The following is a 20319-nucleotide window of genomic DNA, read 5'->3' on the forward strand; positions in this document are numbered from 1 at the left end:
GAGTCACCTCTCTACTTCTCTCACCAATCCTATTGCTGGGCTCATGCTCATCTTCTATTTTTTTTTAAACATCATCAAATCCTATGAATCCTTTATTATTCCTTTAACGCACAGGAAAATGGGCACCACACTGCTTCTCCGAGCTGCACAAACCCAATGGTAACAAAAGCATTAAATCCCAGAGTGGGACTTACTCAGATATTTGTATTTTTTAAAAAAGATTTTATTTAGTTTTAGAGGAAAGGGAGGGAGAAAGAGAGGGAGAGGAACATAAATGTGTGGCTGCCTCTCGCATGCACCCCCCACCAGGGACCTGGCCTGCAACCCAGGCATGTGCTCTGACCAGGAATCAAACCAGCAACCCTTTGGTTCATAGGCTGGAACTCAATCCACTGAGCCACACCAGCCAGGGAAGAAATTTTTATTTTTTTAAAAGATTCTTTTTAAAAGATTTTGTCTCTTTCTTTTTAGAGAGGAGAAAGGAGGGAGAGAAACATCAACATGTGGTTGTCTCTCATGTGACCCCCACTGGGGACCCAGCCAGCAACCCACGCATGTGCCCTGACTGGGAATCGAACTGGCGATGCCTGGGTTCGCAGCCTGCGCTCAATCCACCGAGCCATGCCAGCCAGCACAGAAAGTTTTATTTTTAAGCAGCTCCAGAAATGCATTCTTCTTTTGGGAAAGTTCAGAAACCTGCTGACTTTCACCATTTATGAATCTGATAAGAGTGTTATTGTATATAGTTTTAGACTAGAATAATCCCAGAAGGATAAAAGGCTTCAGTCTGCAGTAAGATCTTCACTGAGCCTCCAACCCAACTCTTTATATGTGAGCCTCAAGGCCAAATTTCTCCAGTGTAAGTTTACTTACTGGAAAACAAGGTCTGCATCCTGTGAGTTCCCACGCTGCCTACTGCCCAGGCTCCCAGCTATCACCCGGCCCTGGGGCTCTTGGCCCACCAGCCAGCTGCACAGGGCCAGCACACAGACCCCCAGGTCCCCAGGGCAACTCCTGCTTCCAGTGCTGTGCTAAAAACAGTGAGACTACACACGCAACACAACTGTGATGTTGCCTTTGCAGGGAATAATACAAAACAAAACAAACAAGTACCAGTGAGCTAAAACCTGAGCATCCCCTGAGCCATGGGTAACAGGTGTGTTTTTTTATCTATAAAGCACAGCAAAGTCAAAGAGCTGCCCTGAGATGGGCTAAGCCGAGGGACTGTGGACTAGACCCAAGTGAGTATGGACCCCAGCCCTGGCACAGACCACCGCAAATTCTCTCTCAAGAAAAATGTCCTCAATTTCAACCCCAGATGTTTCAGTGACTGAGATCAGCTATGAAAGATTATCAATGTACTCTGAGAAACAGATCAATCACTGGATTCAGAATGTCAAGAAATCCAGATATTGAAATTCCTGAGGGACTTCCGGCAAGATGGAGGAATAGGTGGACGCACCGTACCTCCTCACACAACCAAGATTAGAACAACAACAATTTACAACCAGAATAACACCAAGAACTGACAGAGGATTTATCTGAATGGAAGTCGGACAGCCATGAAGTTGAAGTAGACCCGTACATCCGGACTGGTAGGAGTGGACGAGCCCGGTGGGCGCGGGTTGGCAGGCGTGGAGGTCAGGGAAAACTGGGCGCAAAATTGGCGTGAAAGCCATCCGGCGCACAAGAACACAGGGGGGGTCCCTGAGTACGCAAGCTGTGGCTGGTGGACCCAGTGAGGTGGCGATTGCGGACCAGGGCAGAGCTCGCAGCCCAGGATCCCAGAGAAGAGACTGAGATCCCAGGAGAACGGAACTATCGCCATTGTTCCCTCCCGTCCCCACTCCCACCCCCACATATAACGTCACAATCTAGCGACTGGGGTGCCCAGCCCCGGTGAACACCTAGGGCTCCGCCCCCCACCTAACAAGAGTGACCAGACAAAAAAAAAAAAAAAAAAAAAAAACAACAACAAAAAAAAAAAAAAAAAAAAAAAAGAGAGAAAGGGAGAGACATGTTTCCAATAGAACAGATCAGTTCCCCAGGACTCATCCTTTTGAGTGACTAAGAAATAGCCAATCTATCAGATGCGCAGTTCAAAACATTGGTGATCAGAAAGCTCACGGAATTGGTTGATTTTGGCCACAAATTAGATGAAAAGATGCAGGTTACCATAAAAGAGATGCAGGAAGATATACGGAGGAGAGCCAATAGTGAAGGGATGGAAACCGGGTCTCAAAACAATACAGTGGACCAGAAGGAAGATAGAATCAACCAAGCAGGAAAGCATGATGAAATAAGAATTCAAAAAAAATGAGGAGCAGCTTAAGAGCATCCAGGACTTCTTTAAACGGTCCAACATCCGAATTATAGGGGTACCAGAAGGGGAAGGGGAAAAGCAACAAATTGAGCACGTATTTGAACAAATAATAATGGAGAATTTCCCCAATCTGGCAAAGGAAATAGTCTTCCAAGAAATCCAAGAAGCTCAGAGAACCCCAAAGTTGGACCCAAGAAGAAACACTCCAAGGCACATCATAATTACATTAGCCAAGGTAAAAACGAGGGAGAGAATCCTAGAAGCAGCAAGAGATAAGGGGACAGTAACCTACAAAGGAATTCCCATCAGACTGTCAGCTGATTTCTCAAAAGAGACATTACAGGCAAGAAGGGGCTGGAAAGAAATATTTCAAGTCATGAAAGACAAGGACCTACATCCCAGATTGCTCTATCCAGCAAAGCTCTCATTTAGAATGGAAGGGCAGATAAAGTGCTTTTCAGATAAGGTCAAGTTAAAGGAGTTCATCATCACCAAGCCCTTATTTCATGCAATGCTAAAGGGACTTATCTAAGAAAAGAAGATAAAGAAAAAATAGGTATAGTAAAAGGACAGCAAACTCACAATTATTAACAACCACACCTAAAGCAAAATCAAAAGAAACTAAGCAAACAGCTAGAACAGGAACAGAACCACAGAAATGGAGGTCACATGGAGGGTTAGCAACAGCGGGGTGGGAGGAGGAGAGAGGGGGAAAAGGTATAGAGAATAGCTAGCATAGAATGTAGGTTGAAAATAGATAGGGGGAGGGCAAGAATAGTATGGGAAATGTAGAAGCTAAAGAACTCGTAAGTATGACACGTGGACATGAACTAAAGGGGGAAATGTGGGTGGGAGGGGGTACAGGGTGGAGGGGAGAGAAGGGGGGAGAGAAGAGGGGAAATATTACAACTGTAATAGCATAATCAATAAAATATATTAAAAAAGAAATTACTGAGTAAAAAAACTTAGAAAATAATGATTAATATAATGTTTAAAGATATAAACCTAAAATCACAGAAATAAGCTAATAAAAAGAGCCTATGAAAAGAACCAGGCAAATAAAATCTTAGAAATGAATAACATATACCAAATACCAAGTAGTATAAATAAATAAATCCACACTTACACACACTGTAGAAAACCTACAATGCATCAAATGCAAAGAATTGCTCAAAAGCAATTAGAAAGAAAAGATCACTGACAAGGAAATGAAAATGATTACAATGACGATCAAAACCAATTAAAATTCAATAAACTTGATCATACCCCACAACCTTTAAAGACAAAAAAAATCTGTTTCAATGGCTTAATGCACAAAGTCTGAATTCTTCAGTTTGTATTTAAGGCCCTCTATAAACCTATTCTACTGCTGATCTACTCTTCCAGCCAAATCTGATAGTGCCTTTTATTTTTTACAATGTGGCAAAATATACGAAATAGAAAGCTAGGTGATTTTCTGTTGCCATAAACACACTGTGCTGCTTCTGGAACATCTAGCCCTCTGACCATGCTGCTTTTGCCAGGTGGACTGGCTTCCTGCCATCCCTGCCTCCAGAAATGACTCCTTTTCACGGCCTTGAAGCCTTTCCCAGTCACCCGAGTTGACAATCTCTTGAAATACAGTTTATTTCTCTTATGGCATATATCGTGCACACTAACTCATATTAGCATTATTAGTGTACGTATTTTATTTTCTAATTGTGCCGTAGCTTCTTTAAGGGCACGCTCTAGGTCTGAATTCTGGGTTTCTCCCTCCCCTACATGCCCTACCCAGCAGATGATACAGACTGAATGCACGAAAAGTGGTCAGGCACCAACTATTAAAAGGAAAAGACTGACTCCTGGCACTGGTGTGCATGACGTGACTTAGAACTCAGGACGCACTGCTCTGCTGGATCTCCTGGGGGCTCAGCACTCACCTGCTTTGGCTGGCAAAGGAGGCCTGTTCTATGGGCAGGATGCTTTCAGGCCACGGGGCGGTCTGGTTTGGAGGAGCTTGTTGTTGGCTATACTGGGGTCCCCCCATGTTCATCTCTAATTCAGATGGCCCTAAAAAAGGAGAAGACAAAATCCAAAAATCTTACAAGTTGTAATTAGGGAACTATCTATTTCTGCTCTGTAATACAAAGTTGAATATGTGGGCTTTTTTTAAGAAAATGAAATAATAATCAGTTGAAAATAATAAGAAATTTTTTGTCCTGATACAGAAATAAAGGCAATAAATATCAAAGCTCATCACAGACTATCTAGAGCAGCAGTTCCAAACTTCTTTTTGCACTTAGGACCCTTTCTATTCTGTCAAAATAGATTTGTTTGTGTGGAGTATATCTTACTGATTGATATTTATCAACTAGAAATTAAAACTGACAAACAGAAAAATAATTATTAATTCATTTAAAAATCATCATAACCCACTATATGTTAACACAATTTTTTTGAATGAAAGAGCATCTTTTACTGGCATTAATTTACATTTTTGCAAATCATTTTAATGACTGGATCGAGAGAAGAGAGCCAGAATCTCCTAACTGCTTCCACGTTTCATGTACCGGTGAGAGAATGATAGTGAGAAAGAAAAACACTGTCTTAGTATTGTAATGAAAATAGTTCTGGCCTAGCCAGACCCCTTTCAAAAGGGTACTGGGGTCCTGAGCCATCTTTTTGGGAGGTGCTGGTCTGTGCATGCTCCTGAACTCACCGTAATTCCGTGAGCTCTTCCACCTAAAGAGGGCAGAGTAGAGAGGAGGCCCAGACAGCTCAGACATGCTCATTCTTAATAGTTCTTTAAAGAGGTGTAAGGCTAATTGATGAGATGAGTTTTACATATTTTCTTTTTTTAAAAAATCCTCACCCAAAGACATGCTTACTGATTTTAGAGAGAGAGGACAGGAGGGAGAGAGAGGGAGAAAAACACTGCTCAGTTGCTTCTCCCACGTGCCCCAACTGGAGACCAAACCCGCAACCCAGGCATGTGCCCTGATTGGGGATTGAACTGGCGACCTTTTGGTTTAAGGGTAGATACTCCAGCCAACTGAGCTACACTGGCCAGGGCAATATGAACGTTTACATAATTTCATTATTAACATTATCTGTAGACCTGTCTTCCATTATAATAGATTTCCTGTTGAGTTCCTGGCTTTTTTTTTTTAGTTTATTAAAAATTGGAGAAATTCAGCTATATGGCAAAGCTCATAGAGCTATATTTCAAGTTCAAAAGCCGGGTGAGGTGCTCTTCAGTGAAGAAAGACTAAGAATAAATTAAATTTCTGGATATAAGGTATTTATGATGATGATTTTAAAAAGAAGGGATATTTTTTAAATTTCCCATTTAATTTTGCATGGAATTCTGGTCATTACAGCATTTTTCATGCAAGCCTCACATGATATGAATTTGTTTAAGAACCACTCATTAACTCGAAGTATGTTCTCTGTAGAAGGTGATAGGAATGTCATCTTTCAGAAACAATGAACCCAAATGCACTGAGCAATTAAGTAGCTAGCAAGAAAATGATGCCAGAGGTGGGACAAGAATTCTGAAATATCTCCTCAAAACAATAGTGGTGCCCTTCTGCTAATGATTTAGCTCTTATGGAACAATATCTAAGTATATGAAAAAGTACATGAATATTAACTTATCTGAATTATGCTAATGTACAAGATAAGAGGAAGGTTAATACGTCAATGATTAAGAAAATAATCTTGAGTATGAGCTGCACAGACCATTACTTTTTTTAAAATAATGACTTTACTGAGATAGAATTCACATACGATACAATGTACTCAGTTAAAATGTGTGACTCAGAGGACTCAGTGTGAGCTGCGAAAGTGCAGAGTTGTACGACAACCACAACAATCACTCTCAGAACATTCCTATTCTTCCCAAAGGAGCCCAAAGGGGGACTGTTACGACTCACTCCCACTCCCCTCCACCCCAGACCCTCAGTCCGAGGTGAATACTAATCTGCTTTCTTTCTCTACAGATTTGCCTATTCTGGACGTTTCATATAAATGGAGTCACACAATGTACCAGACCTTTAATTTTAATAACATGTGAACTGTACCCAAACAGAATTCTACTGATTCTCACAATTCTTGAGATGTTCTAAAAGACCTTGAACCTTCAGTGAGGACCCTGGAGAGTCTGGTTTAATACTGTAGAGTTGTGGCCCAGAAATCTGCGCTGGAAGGTCCTGAGATGACTCCGATATTCACCCAGAGTCAGCAACCACCACTCTATCACTGAAACACTTTTTCAAAATATAACACTTCTAGTGTGACGCTCTAATTCACTCCCCCAAAAGATGAAATTAGGTAATTTAATAAAATAAAACATCATAAAGGTAGTTGGTTCTGTTAGGTAACTGAAAGATTCTATACAGAGTTCCAGCAAAATCCCATGTGTGACAGCTTGACACGGGGCAATTAACTAAACTGCAAATTGCAAATTGCTTGTCTTGAAGAAACTTATGGAGCTGTTACTCTAACAAAGCACAAAAGGTAAAAGCCACAAGCACTGAAGTGCCTTACCTAGATTCATGACCTGAGACGGAAGCATCTGCCTCTGGCCAGGCTGGCTGCTGGGTCTCATGGGGATGCTGGTGGTGGGATTCCGAATCATACCTCCTTGGATTGGCCGGTTCATGGCACTGGTGGTAGCAGCACAGGTGACTCTCACAGAACTCTGTGGTGCCCATTCCCCAGATGGCACAGTGGGCCGGGCAGCATTACCGCTAATCATCCCTGAAGGCAAACCAAAGAAATGAGAGTTGCAGGAACTGGAAACATCTTAGCACGGATGAACACCAGATGATCTTCCTTACTCTGAATGAGATAATCAGTCTACAGCAGCTAGCCAATAGCTAAGGCCCTCACTGGGACAGATGTGAGCCCTGGCTCAGAATTAAGAATCGGCAATTACTACGAAGGTTTTTGTTTTTTTTTTTAAATAACATGGACTTGTCACTCTTTATAGTTCGGAAAAGCTGTTAAAATTGTTCCCATATGTACTTAGAAACAGGTGCTGTGGTGTGTGGATAACCCCAACTTCCTTCCTCAGGAAGTGAATCACATTAGCTGATACACACGTCAGTGCTTTACTTTCCAAAGAGGAGGAGAGGCTAAGAGGAACAAGGTAAAACATTGATAATCAAACCAAAATCACAGAGAATATCCCATGAAACCTATGCCTATCCCTTTCAGCGTTTTTATCAGTTGTTAAGCTTCAAAATTATACAGGGGAGCCTCTAAAGCACAGGGAAATTACCAGGTCTTTTTACTACAGTTCTTTGTAAGCAAAGGCCAGAGAACTCCTACTACTTCAATATGCCTGAACCACTGTACTCCTGATTATAGATTTAGAATGGGTTAAGACGGGTTTGACAAATCCTTTTATGCTTGAGATATCAGTAGCTATTTTACCACATATAATAATAAGAGCACTGCACTGGCAAGCAGGATCAAGAGTTTGCTCTCTCTGGGCTGGTCCTCAGGATGCTGGCAATGGCCAAGGATTTGCTAAGACTTTATATTCTAAAGGTTCCAGAAAAACCCCAAGTGAGGACCCTTCATTTTGAATTGTTTTATGACAGATGTGTAAAAGTTTGCTTTCAAATAGATGGCTTGCTGGATTTCATTTACTTTATAATAAACAACTAAAAATAGGGTAGATTTAAGAAATGGAGAGACCATGTATTATGGGTGGTTTTTCACTGGTGAAATGAGAATGTGCTTTGTTAGGGTGATTAAGAGTGACAGACATTTAGTTAGGTTGAAAAAATTAGAACAATATTATGGTAATATGTATTTTAAAAACCATTCCAAGATTAGATTTAAACTCTACAAAGATATTATGGGAAAAAAGGCATTTTAGCTTTCCAAAAATCTATTATGTAAATAAGTATGACAAGATTATAGAAAGTCTAGAAAGCAGAAGGAAAAATCATCCATAATTCAACAATATTAATGCAATTATAATTGGGGTAGTCTCTTTTGGTCTTTTTTACTTTTTCAGTGAAGCACAGGCATTTCAATCTTTTCCCCTTAAATCGAACTCTTATTTTAAGTTAACTATCTAAATGGCAAATATTTACAGGAATTATATACTAAGCTAAAAACACAAATCCCCAAAATTAAACACCCATCAGTATAAGTTCTTTTGATAATATCTATTCTTTCAATGCCCTTGTCTTTAGAACCTCATTTCAACAAAAGAAGAAAGATATAAATTGTGAGCAGTTCTTCATGAGGAAGTCAGTATGCTTGCTATGTCTATGATGAACAGATAGTGCAGGGTACAGGACACGGTGCTTACATCAACCAGTGCTGCTGCAATGACTTCCAGCCTGAATCGGATGAAAATTTCAGAATACGGCAGCTGCTATGACAGTGACTACCATTTAGGAATGTGCTCGGGTGACCTGGCAGACACCTCAAGTTACAGCAGGTCAAGGTCCCAACCAGAGAGATCACAGGCAACTCCAAAAGAAAGTCCTGGGCCAGTAACTATCAGACCAGGCATACTATTGTTCAAAGTTTTAAATTTTTTTTTAAAGATTTTATTTTTTAATTTATTTTTTAGAGAGGGAAGGGAGGGAGAAAGAGAGAGAGAGAGAAGCATCAATGTGCGGTTGCTGGGGGTCATGGCCTGCAACCCAGGCATGTACCCTGACTGGGAATCGAACCTGCGACACTTTGGTTTGCAGCCCACGCTCAATCCACTGAGCTATGCCAGCCAGTAAAGTTTTAAATTTTTAATTAATATTTTCCTGAAGGAGAATTGTATTGTTTACAAGTAGGAAAGGTTGGCTGAATTGTAAACTGTCCTTCTGAAAAATTTCCAAACACAAATAATCAATTAATAGAAAGTTTGGGGGTTATCAGCAGATTATCACAAACAGCTGACAAGCACCAAATTATTTCACACACACTACCACAACGTTTTGAACAGTAACTGGAACAGAAGTAAAATAAGCCTATGCTGTTACAGGATTAACGATTTGCAACCTCGTGAAAGTAATGATCACAGAATAAAATGTTCAGTTTATTGTAAGGTTTTCCAGTGCTTCATACACCACTGTCATGGTGAAAATCTGTAGACTTTTCCTATGTTTAGATGTTAGCTTCTAACATGAAAAATTTCACTTGAAGGATTCTACTAGTTTGGTGTGGATAAATACATCATTAAGTAACCCAGTAAAGTAACAGTATATTTGAGCCCTTACCTGTGCTACTGTTCCCTAAATTTCCTTGGTTTCCCATCATCCCTTGGTTACCCATCATTCCTGGCTGAGGTATCACTGAGTAGGGACTACTGTTTCTGATTGGTGGGAAGGGTCCAGCACCAGTTGGGCTTTGCAATGTGATGTCAAGTGGTAAATTCTGGTTTGGCAATAACCTGCCCAGTTGCCCTGGTCGTGGGTTATTAAAAGCTAAGGAGAGAACAAATGAAAATTAAAGGTTAATATTAGATAACAGAAAAGAACTATAACAGAATTAGTGTTTAGGGAAAATGTTATCTGTAAAATAACAAAGATATGCACATCAGGGACCAACTGCCTACATAAAAGATAAATTCACAGACAAAAGATGTAGCATGAAAATCTCATAATCTAATCCACAGGTAACTAATTTAATTACATTCTTGTGGGGGGGGGGAAGAAAAAGAACACCTATCACTTACCATATATTTTTCTTCTCCTAATTTCTAATATTCAATTATATTTGCCAAGTAAACTATTAATATGTTCTTTTTCATGTTATATTATTCAAATTTAGGAGTACTGCTTTGTCACAGTTATGAAGCTATAAACATCTCCTGTATACAGCACCAAACCCAGAAACATGGGGTTAGAATAGCATGTCTTCACTGGACTTTCCTAGGAGTACCATTAGGTCAAAAGTATCTAATTTCATCGAAAGTGAAAATCTTCAAGTGTGGGCTTTGCTACGTGAAGTAATTAGCAAAGCTTTAGGACCGCTATTTTTAATCTTCTAAATACAGCCTTTTAGAATTCCAGATACATGTAGATTTGAAATGACTCTTACAGTTAGTTCCCAAGAACGTATTGTGCAACAGGCAATACACCAGTGCACCGTACTATTTACACAGACAACCAGTAATTTGACAGAAATGCTATGTAACTTTAAAAGTGCAAAGATACTATGAATTACAATTTATAGCACCAGTTTATTAAATAATACCAAATACTTTACTTTCTCTGAATTACATAAACATAGTATGAATAGAACATTTGAAAGGAAAGGTTCTTAATAATCAATAGCAGAAATAAAACATGCAGAAGAATTAGGGCATGGAATTTAAATTATATACATGCTTATTCACGACTTCCTCAGGTGTAGTTGTATGGTTACCATTCAGCAATATGAATAGTATTAGGGGGTAAAGATGGAGGAAAAACCGTAAGTTCACATGCAGTTTATCCTTCTTTCATTCCATTGGTTAAGAAGCATCTACTTTCTAGTGTGTGTCTTATTCACTTTGCAGCTGTTTGACATTGTTATCTCCCACAGTCCGTAAGAAACCCTCCACTGTCTGAGAAACAGGCGGGTTTAAGAGACAACAGCAATACCTCTACTTTGTTTTACCATTTTTGGAATAAGGAATCACTTGAGGAAAGACCTATGAGGTATCCTGTGATTTGGTGATAACTGCCATTTCTGGTTTAAGAACCAATGTTAAGTTTTGGGCCAAACTGTACTGGAAGAGGGAAATAAAAATCATTCTGTTCACCAATGGAACTCTAAGGAGGTTATCTATCTTTCTATAAATTATGCCCCTGGAACAGGAATAATATTTTCTTCCATTCAAACTATTGGGCAACTTTAGGCAACTATCAAATGTTCATAGTGAAGGAAGATTTCATCTTAAACTTATTTAAATAAAGTTTAAAATAAATAATATGTACTTTATACGATAATCTAAGGTCTTCAAGCTTTATATCAAACTAACCAAACTTAAAATGCACTTAGAAAATATTTATAAAATTCCATGTAAAATTGATATTTATATGAGGATTCCTAACAGATAGGACAAGGTATTTTTAATGTGTGTATTCCTTTCACATGATTAAATATTGAGAATTTTTAGTAATATGTTATTCCTAAAAAGACAGCAGAACTTTCTAATTTTTATAATTTCAGCATTCAGTTATTAAAACATATGAAAACGTACTTTAAACTCCATTTCTGAAGGCAGTAACTGACATGCAGGGAAATATGACAGTCATCTAAAGAACTGTATCTATGTAGGTCAGCCAGTCTTGGTCCACGTTGATTAAATTAACTACAAGAGAATGCCGGGAAGCTGTGTTCACACGAATCCACTTTGAATACTGTTTTGAAGGACAAGGACAGTAGATGGTGCTATCTGACCATAAAAACCTTGAAGGGACTTGGCTGCATCAGATTTTACTAATCCCCCTTTCTGATGGTGATTACATGGCATAACCATCAATATCTCATACTCACTGCTCTGTGAAATTCGCAATGCTGTTTTCTGGGCTCCAACAGGTGTGACTGGGCTGTTTTCAGTTGTGAGTTGCATGAGGTCATTGATGATGGCTTGCTTGTCGACTGATCCAGCAGGGGCGCCAGGCCTCGTGTCTGGGAAAAGCTGTGGTAATTGACTATTCTGCAAATCATCCAAAATCTCCTCCAAGTTGTCCAGCTCACTGCCAGGCTGCAGTTAACAACAGAAGAGTTTATCCAGTCCTACTCTAAGAGTGGGCAATCACAGGCCCCCTTGTAATCACAGACCTAGCTGGTATAAGACACCACAGCCAAATAAAAGATGCAGATACATGCCCACATTGGGCCCAACAGTTAACAGATCTTTTTAAAAATTAAATTGACAAAGAGCACATAATTTAGTCTCTTGGTCCTCAACTTCCACATCTATAAAAAGAGAGATGACTGAATTAGAAAGAAAACTCTCTTCCAGCATTGTGATTCACTGGCAATTTATAAATTCCCCCTTATGCTAATAAGTTAATTATTCATGAATATGTATATTTCTAATTAACCAAAGACCTACAGTCTAGATCTAAGTTTTGTGGTTAATTTCCCCTAAGAAATGACAACAACAGCAAATGCTGGTAGAAAATATGATCCAAATTTACACTGTATCAGTACTTAGTAAATGGTGATGCCCTTTTAGGACTTTTTTTTTTAAGAGCAGGGGGTAAAATGCAAAATCATGAACAGCTAAGCATTGCCTTTTCAATGTGACTGGTGGTTTCTCCTGCTTGTACTTTCAGTTTCAAATAACACTGGCTTCCTCAGTCACGCACCAGCTTAGGTGACAAAGTATAGGGAAGCAGGGCGAAACAGGCTACCCCCAGACCAGCACCTACCGACCTGACTTTATAGAAGCCATAAAAATGTTTTTTAAAGGACCTCTCCTTTATGAAACTAATTTCATTTCAATTACCAACATTAAAATAATAAGGTAAACATCACCTCCATGTTATGTCTACTGCTTTTCTTCCAGAAAGCCTAATTGATTTTCATAGTCTTTTAGGTAGAAAGGACCCATGTGCCAAGTATTTAAAGTCAGTACCAACAACTCAAGGAAATGGCTAAGTTAAATGCTAAGGTTACTTTTTAGTGAAGAAAGTGGCAAGAATGATTTTCTTGATGTGTAGGTGGGAAAATGTAAGTTAGGCAGTTTCCCCAAAGTCACTGCATAGACTTTGAACCCTTGGCTGTGACTAACCCTTTTGTCTAGACTGGCAACTCAAATGAATTTTTTTATATCTAATATGACGTATAGTTAAGCAGAAGGGCTTACAGTTTTATCCTATATACAATTCCTGCCCCCCAAGTAGAGGATGGATTTGGTAACGTTTTTGCAACTTATGGCAAATGGAAAGGGATCCATTTTCCAGGGAATTCCTAATGGGTTGTTAGAGCAATTACAAGGACATTTTCTAGTTAGTTTAGCCAGCATTTCTAACAAAACACCGAAGCATCAAATGTGGGGGAGGCACATCTTAGGTGAGGGTTGGGTCCCAAAGTTAGCATCCTACAGCATAGACAAACACAGACAAGGTGATCCTTGAAACTCCTTGGGAAGGCATCTCACCAGACATCCCCTCTAAGGGCACAGAGCCAGCTTCTCCTCCAGAGAGGAAGCACGTTACTGCTACTTTGGCTGAGACTTAAATAACGTAGTTTATGTAGGGGCCATGCTGCACTCAGAAGCCTGTATCTACATTTTCACACCATTAGGGGCACAAGAGAACCAAAACCCAGTAAATTGTCATGCCCCACTGGATCAGTCCACTAGGGCACACATTCAGCGGGTTGAGCAGTGGGCAAAACTGCTCACACTACTTAAATAACCATTTAATAGACACCTCTTCTTCCTTTCTGAATAAGTACAGATGACTCTGTGTAAATTAAATGCACATGTAGAGCAAGGCCACTGCAAACCTATCTTTATGATGTTTTGCTGAATACATAAGGTATAAAGATCAGTATAAACATAATTATTGTCTGGAATACAATAATAGCTACTCACTCAACATGATGAATTCTTTAAACTATATTTATCTGTACTCTAAAAAAATTTTCCCAGGATCAAGCAAAACTTCTCACAGAAATTCCTACAATTTCTATTAATTTCTTAAGAATGGTTCATAAAGATGTGTGATAGCCTTATAGCTGTGTCATGAAAAAACTACGGAGATTAGAAATAGGTTCTAATAAACTGTGGTGTGTGGCTGTCCTAGGAAATCAAGGTTCCTCACTACAATGCTGCCTTGTGTAGAGTGTTTTAGAAAGTGGTCCTTGGAGCTGTGTGTGTGTGTGTGTGTGTGTGTGTGAAGGAGGTGGCTGTTGCAAGTGTAAGTTGCTTCTTGAGAAAGCTTTGCAGATTGCCTTCGATGAGAAGCATCCAGAATAAATTGGTTCATATAAACAATCATAAAAAACAGATAATGTATTCCTCAATGGATGCTCTTCTACTGGCCCCTCTTCAATCCAAGACATGTTTTAAAGAAAGTTCTTACACTACCAGTTATCAACAGTCTGGGTCTGGATTCCTGCATTTCATTTTTACCTTTACTGTTTCCATGCCAATAAAATTACAGTAATTGAAGCCATCTATCTCAAACAGGAAATATCAGAGTTTCAAAAAGTTCTAATGACAGAATTCAAGAATACTGTAATCTTAAATTTGTAATCTCCCCTTATGTCTAATACTGTGTGAGTCTAAAATCAGTCTAATGTTAAATATATATGCTGCCCTTAGCATATATATATGTGCTACATACACATATATAAACGGTTCAGCACAAATAACACCCCGTTTTCTTTATTACAAACTCATAGGTATGCAATTCTGTAACATAACAATATCACACTCAACAAGCATACCATATGACATTTTAGGTGAAATGTTCAAATTAAAACTATAAATTATTACACCTATATTATTACCTTACCAACCACATTCAAGCAGGCCTTAATTCTGCTGGACCCTGTATATAACTAATGTTACGTATACGCTCACACACAATGTTAAAATATATTTGGTGTTTTAAATCAATTAATTTTTGTATTTCAAATAATTAGAAATGTAAAAATCCATTATTTTCCTTGGTTGACTTTTATTTTAAAAAGCATATATGAAAACTGATTTTCAAATTTTAACCTTTTCCATTTTAAGAGCTGATCAAATTCAACTGTGGATCAGTCTAATTCTGACAAGTAACTAAACACTAATTTGTCTTAAGAATACCATGCAGGAACTTCTTTGTGTTAGATTCAAAAGGAATAGGTTGTGTAGAGACCTGTAACTAATGGCAATATCTTGTCAATTTTTAGAGAACATATTTAATATTAATCTAATTGTTTTAAGTTTACTTTAAATGTTTCTCTTCAAGGAGATAAAGTTCAGAATGTCTGTACCCCTTTGGTTGTTTAGTAATAAAATTGGACAAACATGCCTTTTTTTCTGTAGTCAGTAATCTCTGGAAGGGAGGGATTCGATCACATTAAATTTCTGATCAAACATTTTCTCCCCTAAATCTTTGTAAGCTTTAATTCTCATCCAAAGTTCTAGTCAGTTCCTCTCTGCTTTGTTAGGCATGATTTCTTCCCGAGACACAAAGATTGATGCCTTTCTTTAAAAGGCTTTGCCAAGATACTTCAAAGTTTTGCTTAGGCATCTATTTGAATGCTCAAATTAGCCACATCAATTCAAATAGTTAGTTTAAACTATTTCAGGCAGAAAATGAGTCACAAAGATTTTTATACAAGTTCTACAAAATGAAAATTGAACTTGATTTCTTTAATTTTGCACTTTTCTGGTTTTATGAATTTTTCATGTGTCAAATAACTTGTTCTCTGAAGCAAATATAAATAGCACATGCCTTTTATATCGTAAGTATTCTAATAAATGACTAAACATCTTTTAAAAATTTTAAATAAAAAGTGTAATTTTACCATATTTACCTAACATAAAATCATTAAAACATGGTAATATAATTTACCACATTTGGAGGGAAATACTATCAGTATAAGTTAAGATATGGTTTGCCGTTTTAATGGAACCAAATAACAAAAAGAAATTCTTCTTAGACTATTTCTAAACCCTCATCCTAAGTAGCCCAGTAGCACTAAAAGAATATAATTTCCACTCAGAGGAGCATCAACAGGCCCTATTGTGTAAATAAGTATGTAACTTCAAAGTTAATAAACATATTGGAAATTTTGCTGTCATTACTTCCTGTTGGTTATGAATGCCATAGAAACAAATGCTTAAATACTCTAACCAGTAAAGAATGCTATTTTAGGTATAATAGCATCATTGGAATACTTCCTGTCCTTAATAAGTTAGTGATAGGTTAAACACACACTTGGTTCATGGCTCTTCTCTGAATCAAAATAACAAGACAGTAACTGTGCACTTCAGGCTTGCTAACAGTTTATCTCACTAAATAAAAAACTTGTAGTCCTTTGAAACCAAAGAAAAGTTTTCAATAAATGTGTATAGCAGTTGTAGGACATACAATTAATCTGTATTTGGAATTAGTGAAGGAAAGCAGGAGGAGAGAGAATCACTGTTTTTTTTCTTTAAGTCATTTTAACTTTGATCCAAATTTAAGTAATGCATACTTCCTGTGGTAGCTTTTCAAGTTGCAATGTTTTTGATGTTATTTTGTTGGTAGTTTTAAATGGGAAGGTATGGAGGGTAAGATCAAGACTAGGTTTCATTAAAAAAAAAATATACTGTTACCTGTGCATTTATGTACATTGCTTTTTGGTCTATCAAAATGCTGACAGTTTTGTGTTGATAACACTCTGCGCTTTATGTTCCCTAGGTGGGACACTTTCGGTCAGAAAAATGTTTCTCCTAAACAACAATTAGAAATTGCAAGGGCTTTAAAAACACTTCTCTTTGTCAGTTTTTTGTCTGAAGTTAGTATAATCATATATCTAAATATAGAAATGCCAAACAGTGCCCATCTTCCCTGGCCCTCTAAGTCCCTAGGGCCTCAGGCCTGGGATGGAAACAAAACTGTTTCTGGAGGGAGGGGCCAACCACTCAGCCACTAAGCTTAGGTAGACCTCATGAGTCACCATCTTGAGTGACAGTATCTGTGCCTGCTATCCTGAACTGCCACTAGCTCTGTATATTCTAATGTAGAAAACCTCAAAAGATTAAAACACTTAGGAGTTGTCAATATGGTTTTACAGTACACTTTAGCCAAGATATTGCTATGAACTTCCTGCTTAGTCCTTGGTTTCCCCATCTAATAATTTTACAGCATTACAGAATAGTTTTTATCGAGAATTCTGCACAAACATCTAAGTTTAAGGGTTAATACCAAAGATGTTTATATAATTAGGCTGCTTCCTTTGTGAAGGACACAAAAGCTTGAAAATCATATCTGCCTTACAGGAATGGTAGCAGAAAGAAATAAAGGAATTCAAGTGCTTAGAAACCTAGACAGGGCCCATCTACAAGCATGGGTGGCCTCAGCTTTCCTGATCACTGCTTTCCATCCTAGACCTGCCTCTGGGTCAGCATCTGCTGACTCAGCAGAGTTTAAGGCCATACATACACAGCAAGGGGTGCTGCCCTCTCCTTTCCCCATCCACACCTAGTTCCTGAAGACAGTGACACATGCAACATCCACTTACAAAACAAGTTTCAAGGACAAATTAGTGAACCATTTAAAGTGGAAAGGCCCATGCAGCCCCTTTTCTTTTTAACCAATTATGTCTTAAAAGACTTGAAGTACAGGGCAGAGCTCAGGCATTGGAAGGAGAAAGGAGAGAGCAGGGTGAGGTCTTGGGTCATTAACACAGTCAGTGACAGATTCCCCAGGAAACACCTTACGCCAAGCCATTGTGTTAGTAATAACTCATTTTTTTAAATAAAGAAAATATTAAATGGTTTACATTGTCCTTGTGATGTCATTATCCCTTAGAGTATTATCAAGAAGGATTTTGAATATCATGTTAATTGTCCTGGGTTTTTCCAGGGAATTAAATCTTCAGGTAAGAACAATAGATAGTTTTGCATTTACATATGATGGCTCAGATATACTAATGCTAAGTCAAAGTTTAACTGTCCTTCCTACTATCCATTTCTCCTTACATACTTTTTATACCAATGGTCTAAGAAATTCTTTAGCATGCATCAGAAGTTTTGGCTGAGAAAAGAGTTACAATGATCTTCATTAGGTTTGAAAAACCAGTCAAACTCTGATCTTAAACACCGAGAAAGGTAAATAAGAGATCATTTAATTCAGTCTGTACTGACAAGGCCCAGTTTCGAGGAAACAATTATCCCCAACTTAGGCACCTTCAACCAACAGGGTTCAAACTACAGCTGGCCTGCGGGCTGGCCCTGCCACTGCCTGTTTGCATATGGCCAGTGAACTAAGAATGGATTGCAATGTACACTAGTTGAAAAGAGTATTTTGCAACACATGAAAGTTGTATAAAACTTAAATATCAGTGCCTGAAGCACAGCGCACACCATCTGTTCTCAATGTCTATGGCTGCATCGGCACTGCAACAGTGGCACTGAAGAGCTGCGGCACCGAGGGCACTGCCTGCAAGGCCTAACGTATTTACCATTCGGCCTTTTCCAAACAAGAACAGTAACAACAAACAGTCAACCCTGCCCTGTAATAATGCACACTTGACTAGAGAGAGTATTTGGAACACGTAGCTTCAGTGAGAATGAACTCTGTTTTAATCAAGTAAGAACAACAAGAGAAGACTTATTCTTATCTAATCACTTGAGGACTCAAAATGCCCCTGTGGAGAAAATCCTTGATGAATATGGGTTAGTAGACTTGGGAGAAGACATTATAAAACTTACTTGGTCACTAGGCTCAAAGCTCGTCTCCTCCTTCTCGGTTTTCATAGCTATTAACTTTGTGTTACTGGCAGGGTCTGTCTTACTGTCCAGCCGCTCAAGTTTGGGGGTTATTTCTGGTAAACCAATATCTTTAGTATCATCTTTATCTAGCAAGTAGCGAAGTAGTGCATTCTCTTTCTTCTTGGGGCTCACTGGCTCTTGTTTAACAGTCACTTCTGAACCAGGAGCTGTGCTGTTGGCCTCCTGGCTCAGCTCTTTGCCTGTGGCCTCTGCTGTCAGCTTGGCCAAGTCCACAGGAGAACTGCTGTCCTGCAGGAGTCTGTGCAAAATCTTATGCTTCTCCTTGAGCGAGGTCCCATGTGTCGACCCAGAACCAGGCAAACTACTCACAGAGTCCTTGTTTGTGTCCGACAAAGAGCTGGACAGGGGTGAGGGCTCCATCTGGTCAGATTTGGTGGTCAACAACTGGAGGAGTTTGGTCTGTCCTTTGCTGTCATGCAGTCTATTCTGTCCATCAGATCGCTCACTGCTCATGCCCTGGGGTACGCTGGAATCATTTGTTTCCTTTTGCTCTCCAGGATGGCAGCCGCTCTCTGTTTGTCCAGTTGTACCTTCAGAGGGCTCCCCATACAGTCCAAAACAGTCTTTGGAGTCTAAGCTTCCCATCTTGCTGAGTGGGGGAGGATTCATATTAACTGGGGAGTTTTGCAAATTGCCCATTTTTAGGTCCGGTGAAGCCAATGATGACCCTAATGAGACCCCGTGTCCCTCACTGAGGGCCTGAAGTGCGTTGAGGGAACTGTTGGTGTAGCTATGGCTATTTCCTGTGCTGCTGCAAACTCCCACAGGGGAATGCAAGCTTCCTGCAGGGGAAAACTGACTGGGTGGGATTCGGGGGCTTCCAGCCACCCCAGGGCTCATGCGATGTCTCGGTGAAAGTACGGAGCTGGGTTGGCCTGGATTCATGCCAGGGCTGCTCTGTGAGGGACTGTTCATTCTGAGTGCATAGTTACTACCCTGAGGAGTGGCTGCTTGCATGCTTGACACATGGTTCAGTCCCCCAGAACCACTAAACCTGACCATGGGCATGCTCATTTGCTCCTTTGGGCCATTTATGGGAAAATTTATATTGCTACCAAGGGTCATGTCCTGACCTGGGTTCGCACTGCACATGGCCTGATGGGCAGGGCTGCTAGAGCTAATTGGATTCAATGGCTTCCCCATCGCTGGTCCAGTCATATCCGTATTCATTAGACACACATTCTGCTCTCTGTATAATGAGGAAAAAAATATAAAGATAAAAGGCAAAACACTTAGCAAGTTGTTATTAATTTTCAAAAAAAAATGAAATGGCCTCTTTTCTTTAAAAAAGAACAGGCTACACTTAAAAGAAAGATATACTTTAATGAAACAATCTGCAATTATGGGCAAGACTGAACATGTATAGTTTTGGACGAAGAGGAATGTTTTTCAGTCAACTCATTAAGATGTCTGCGGTTTTATGGAGAGGGTGTGTTTAAATTTGACTACTGCCATGCTGAAATTATAGTTATTAGACAAGACATTAGAGGGGTTCCAATTAATTATATATCTTTCTCATTAAATGGTATATTATCATGAATAACTAGAGCTTGAA

General features: G+C 39.2%; 1 protein-coding gene across 4 annotated transcripts in view; it reads right to left on the reverse strand.

The window, feature by feature from the left end:
* The window catches only part of NCOA2 (nuclear receptor coactivator 2), a 284984-nt gene that overhangs the window by 26113 nt on the left and 238552 nt on the right, over positions 1-20319 (reverse strand). For all 4 annotated transcript variants that reach the window (XM_036031204.1, XM_036031203.1, XM_028533654.2 and 1 more), the window contains 5 exons: positions 18684-19953; positions 11810-12020; positions 9544-9750; positions 6851-7063; positions 4243-4372 (listed from right to left, as the gene is read on the reverse strand). In XM_036031204.1, the coding sequence (XP_035887097.1) occupies positions 4243-4372; positions 6851-7063; positions 9544-9750; positions 11810-12020; positions 18684-19953 (2031 nt within the window). The remainder of the gene's footprint in view (positions 1-4242; positions 4373-6850; positions 7064-9543; positions 9751-11809; positions 12021-18683; positions 19954-20319) is intronic.

Source organism: Phyllostomus discolor, chromosome 7 (genome assembly GCF_004126475.2).
Source record: "Phyllostomus discolor isolate MPI-MPIP mPhyDis1 chromosome 7, mPhyDis1.pri.v3, whole genome shotgun sequence".
Classification (NCBI taxonomy): domain Eukaryota; kingdom Metazoa; phylum Chordata; class Mammalia; order Chiroptera; family Phyllostomidae; genus Phyllostomus; species Phyllostomus discolor.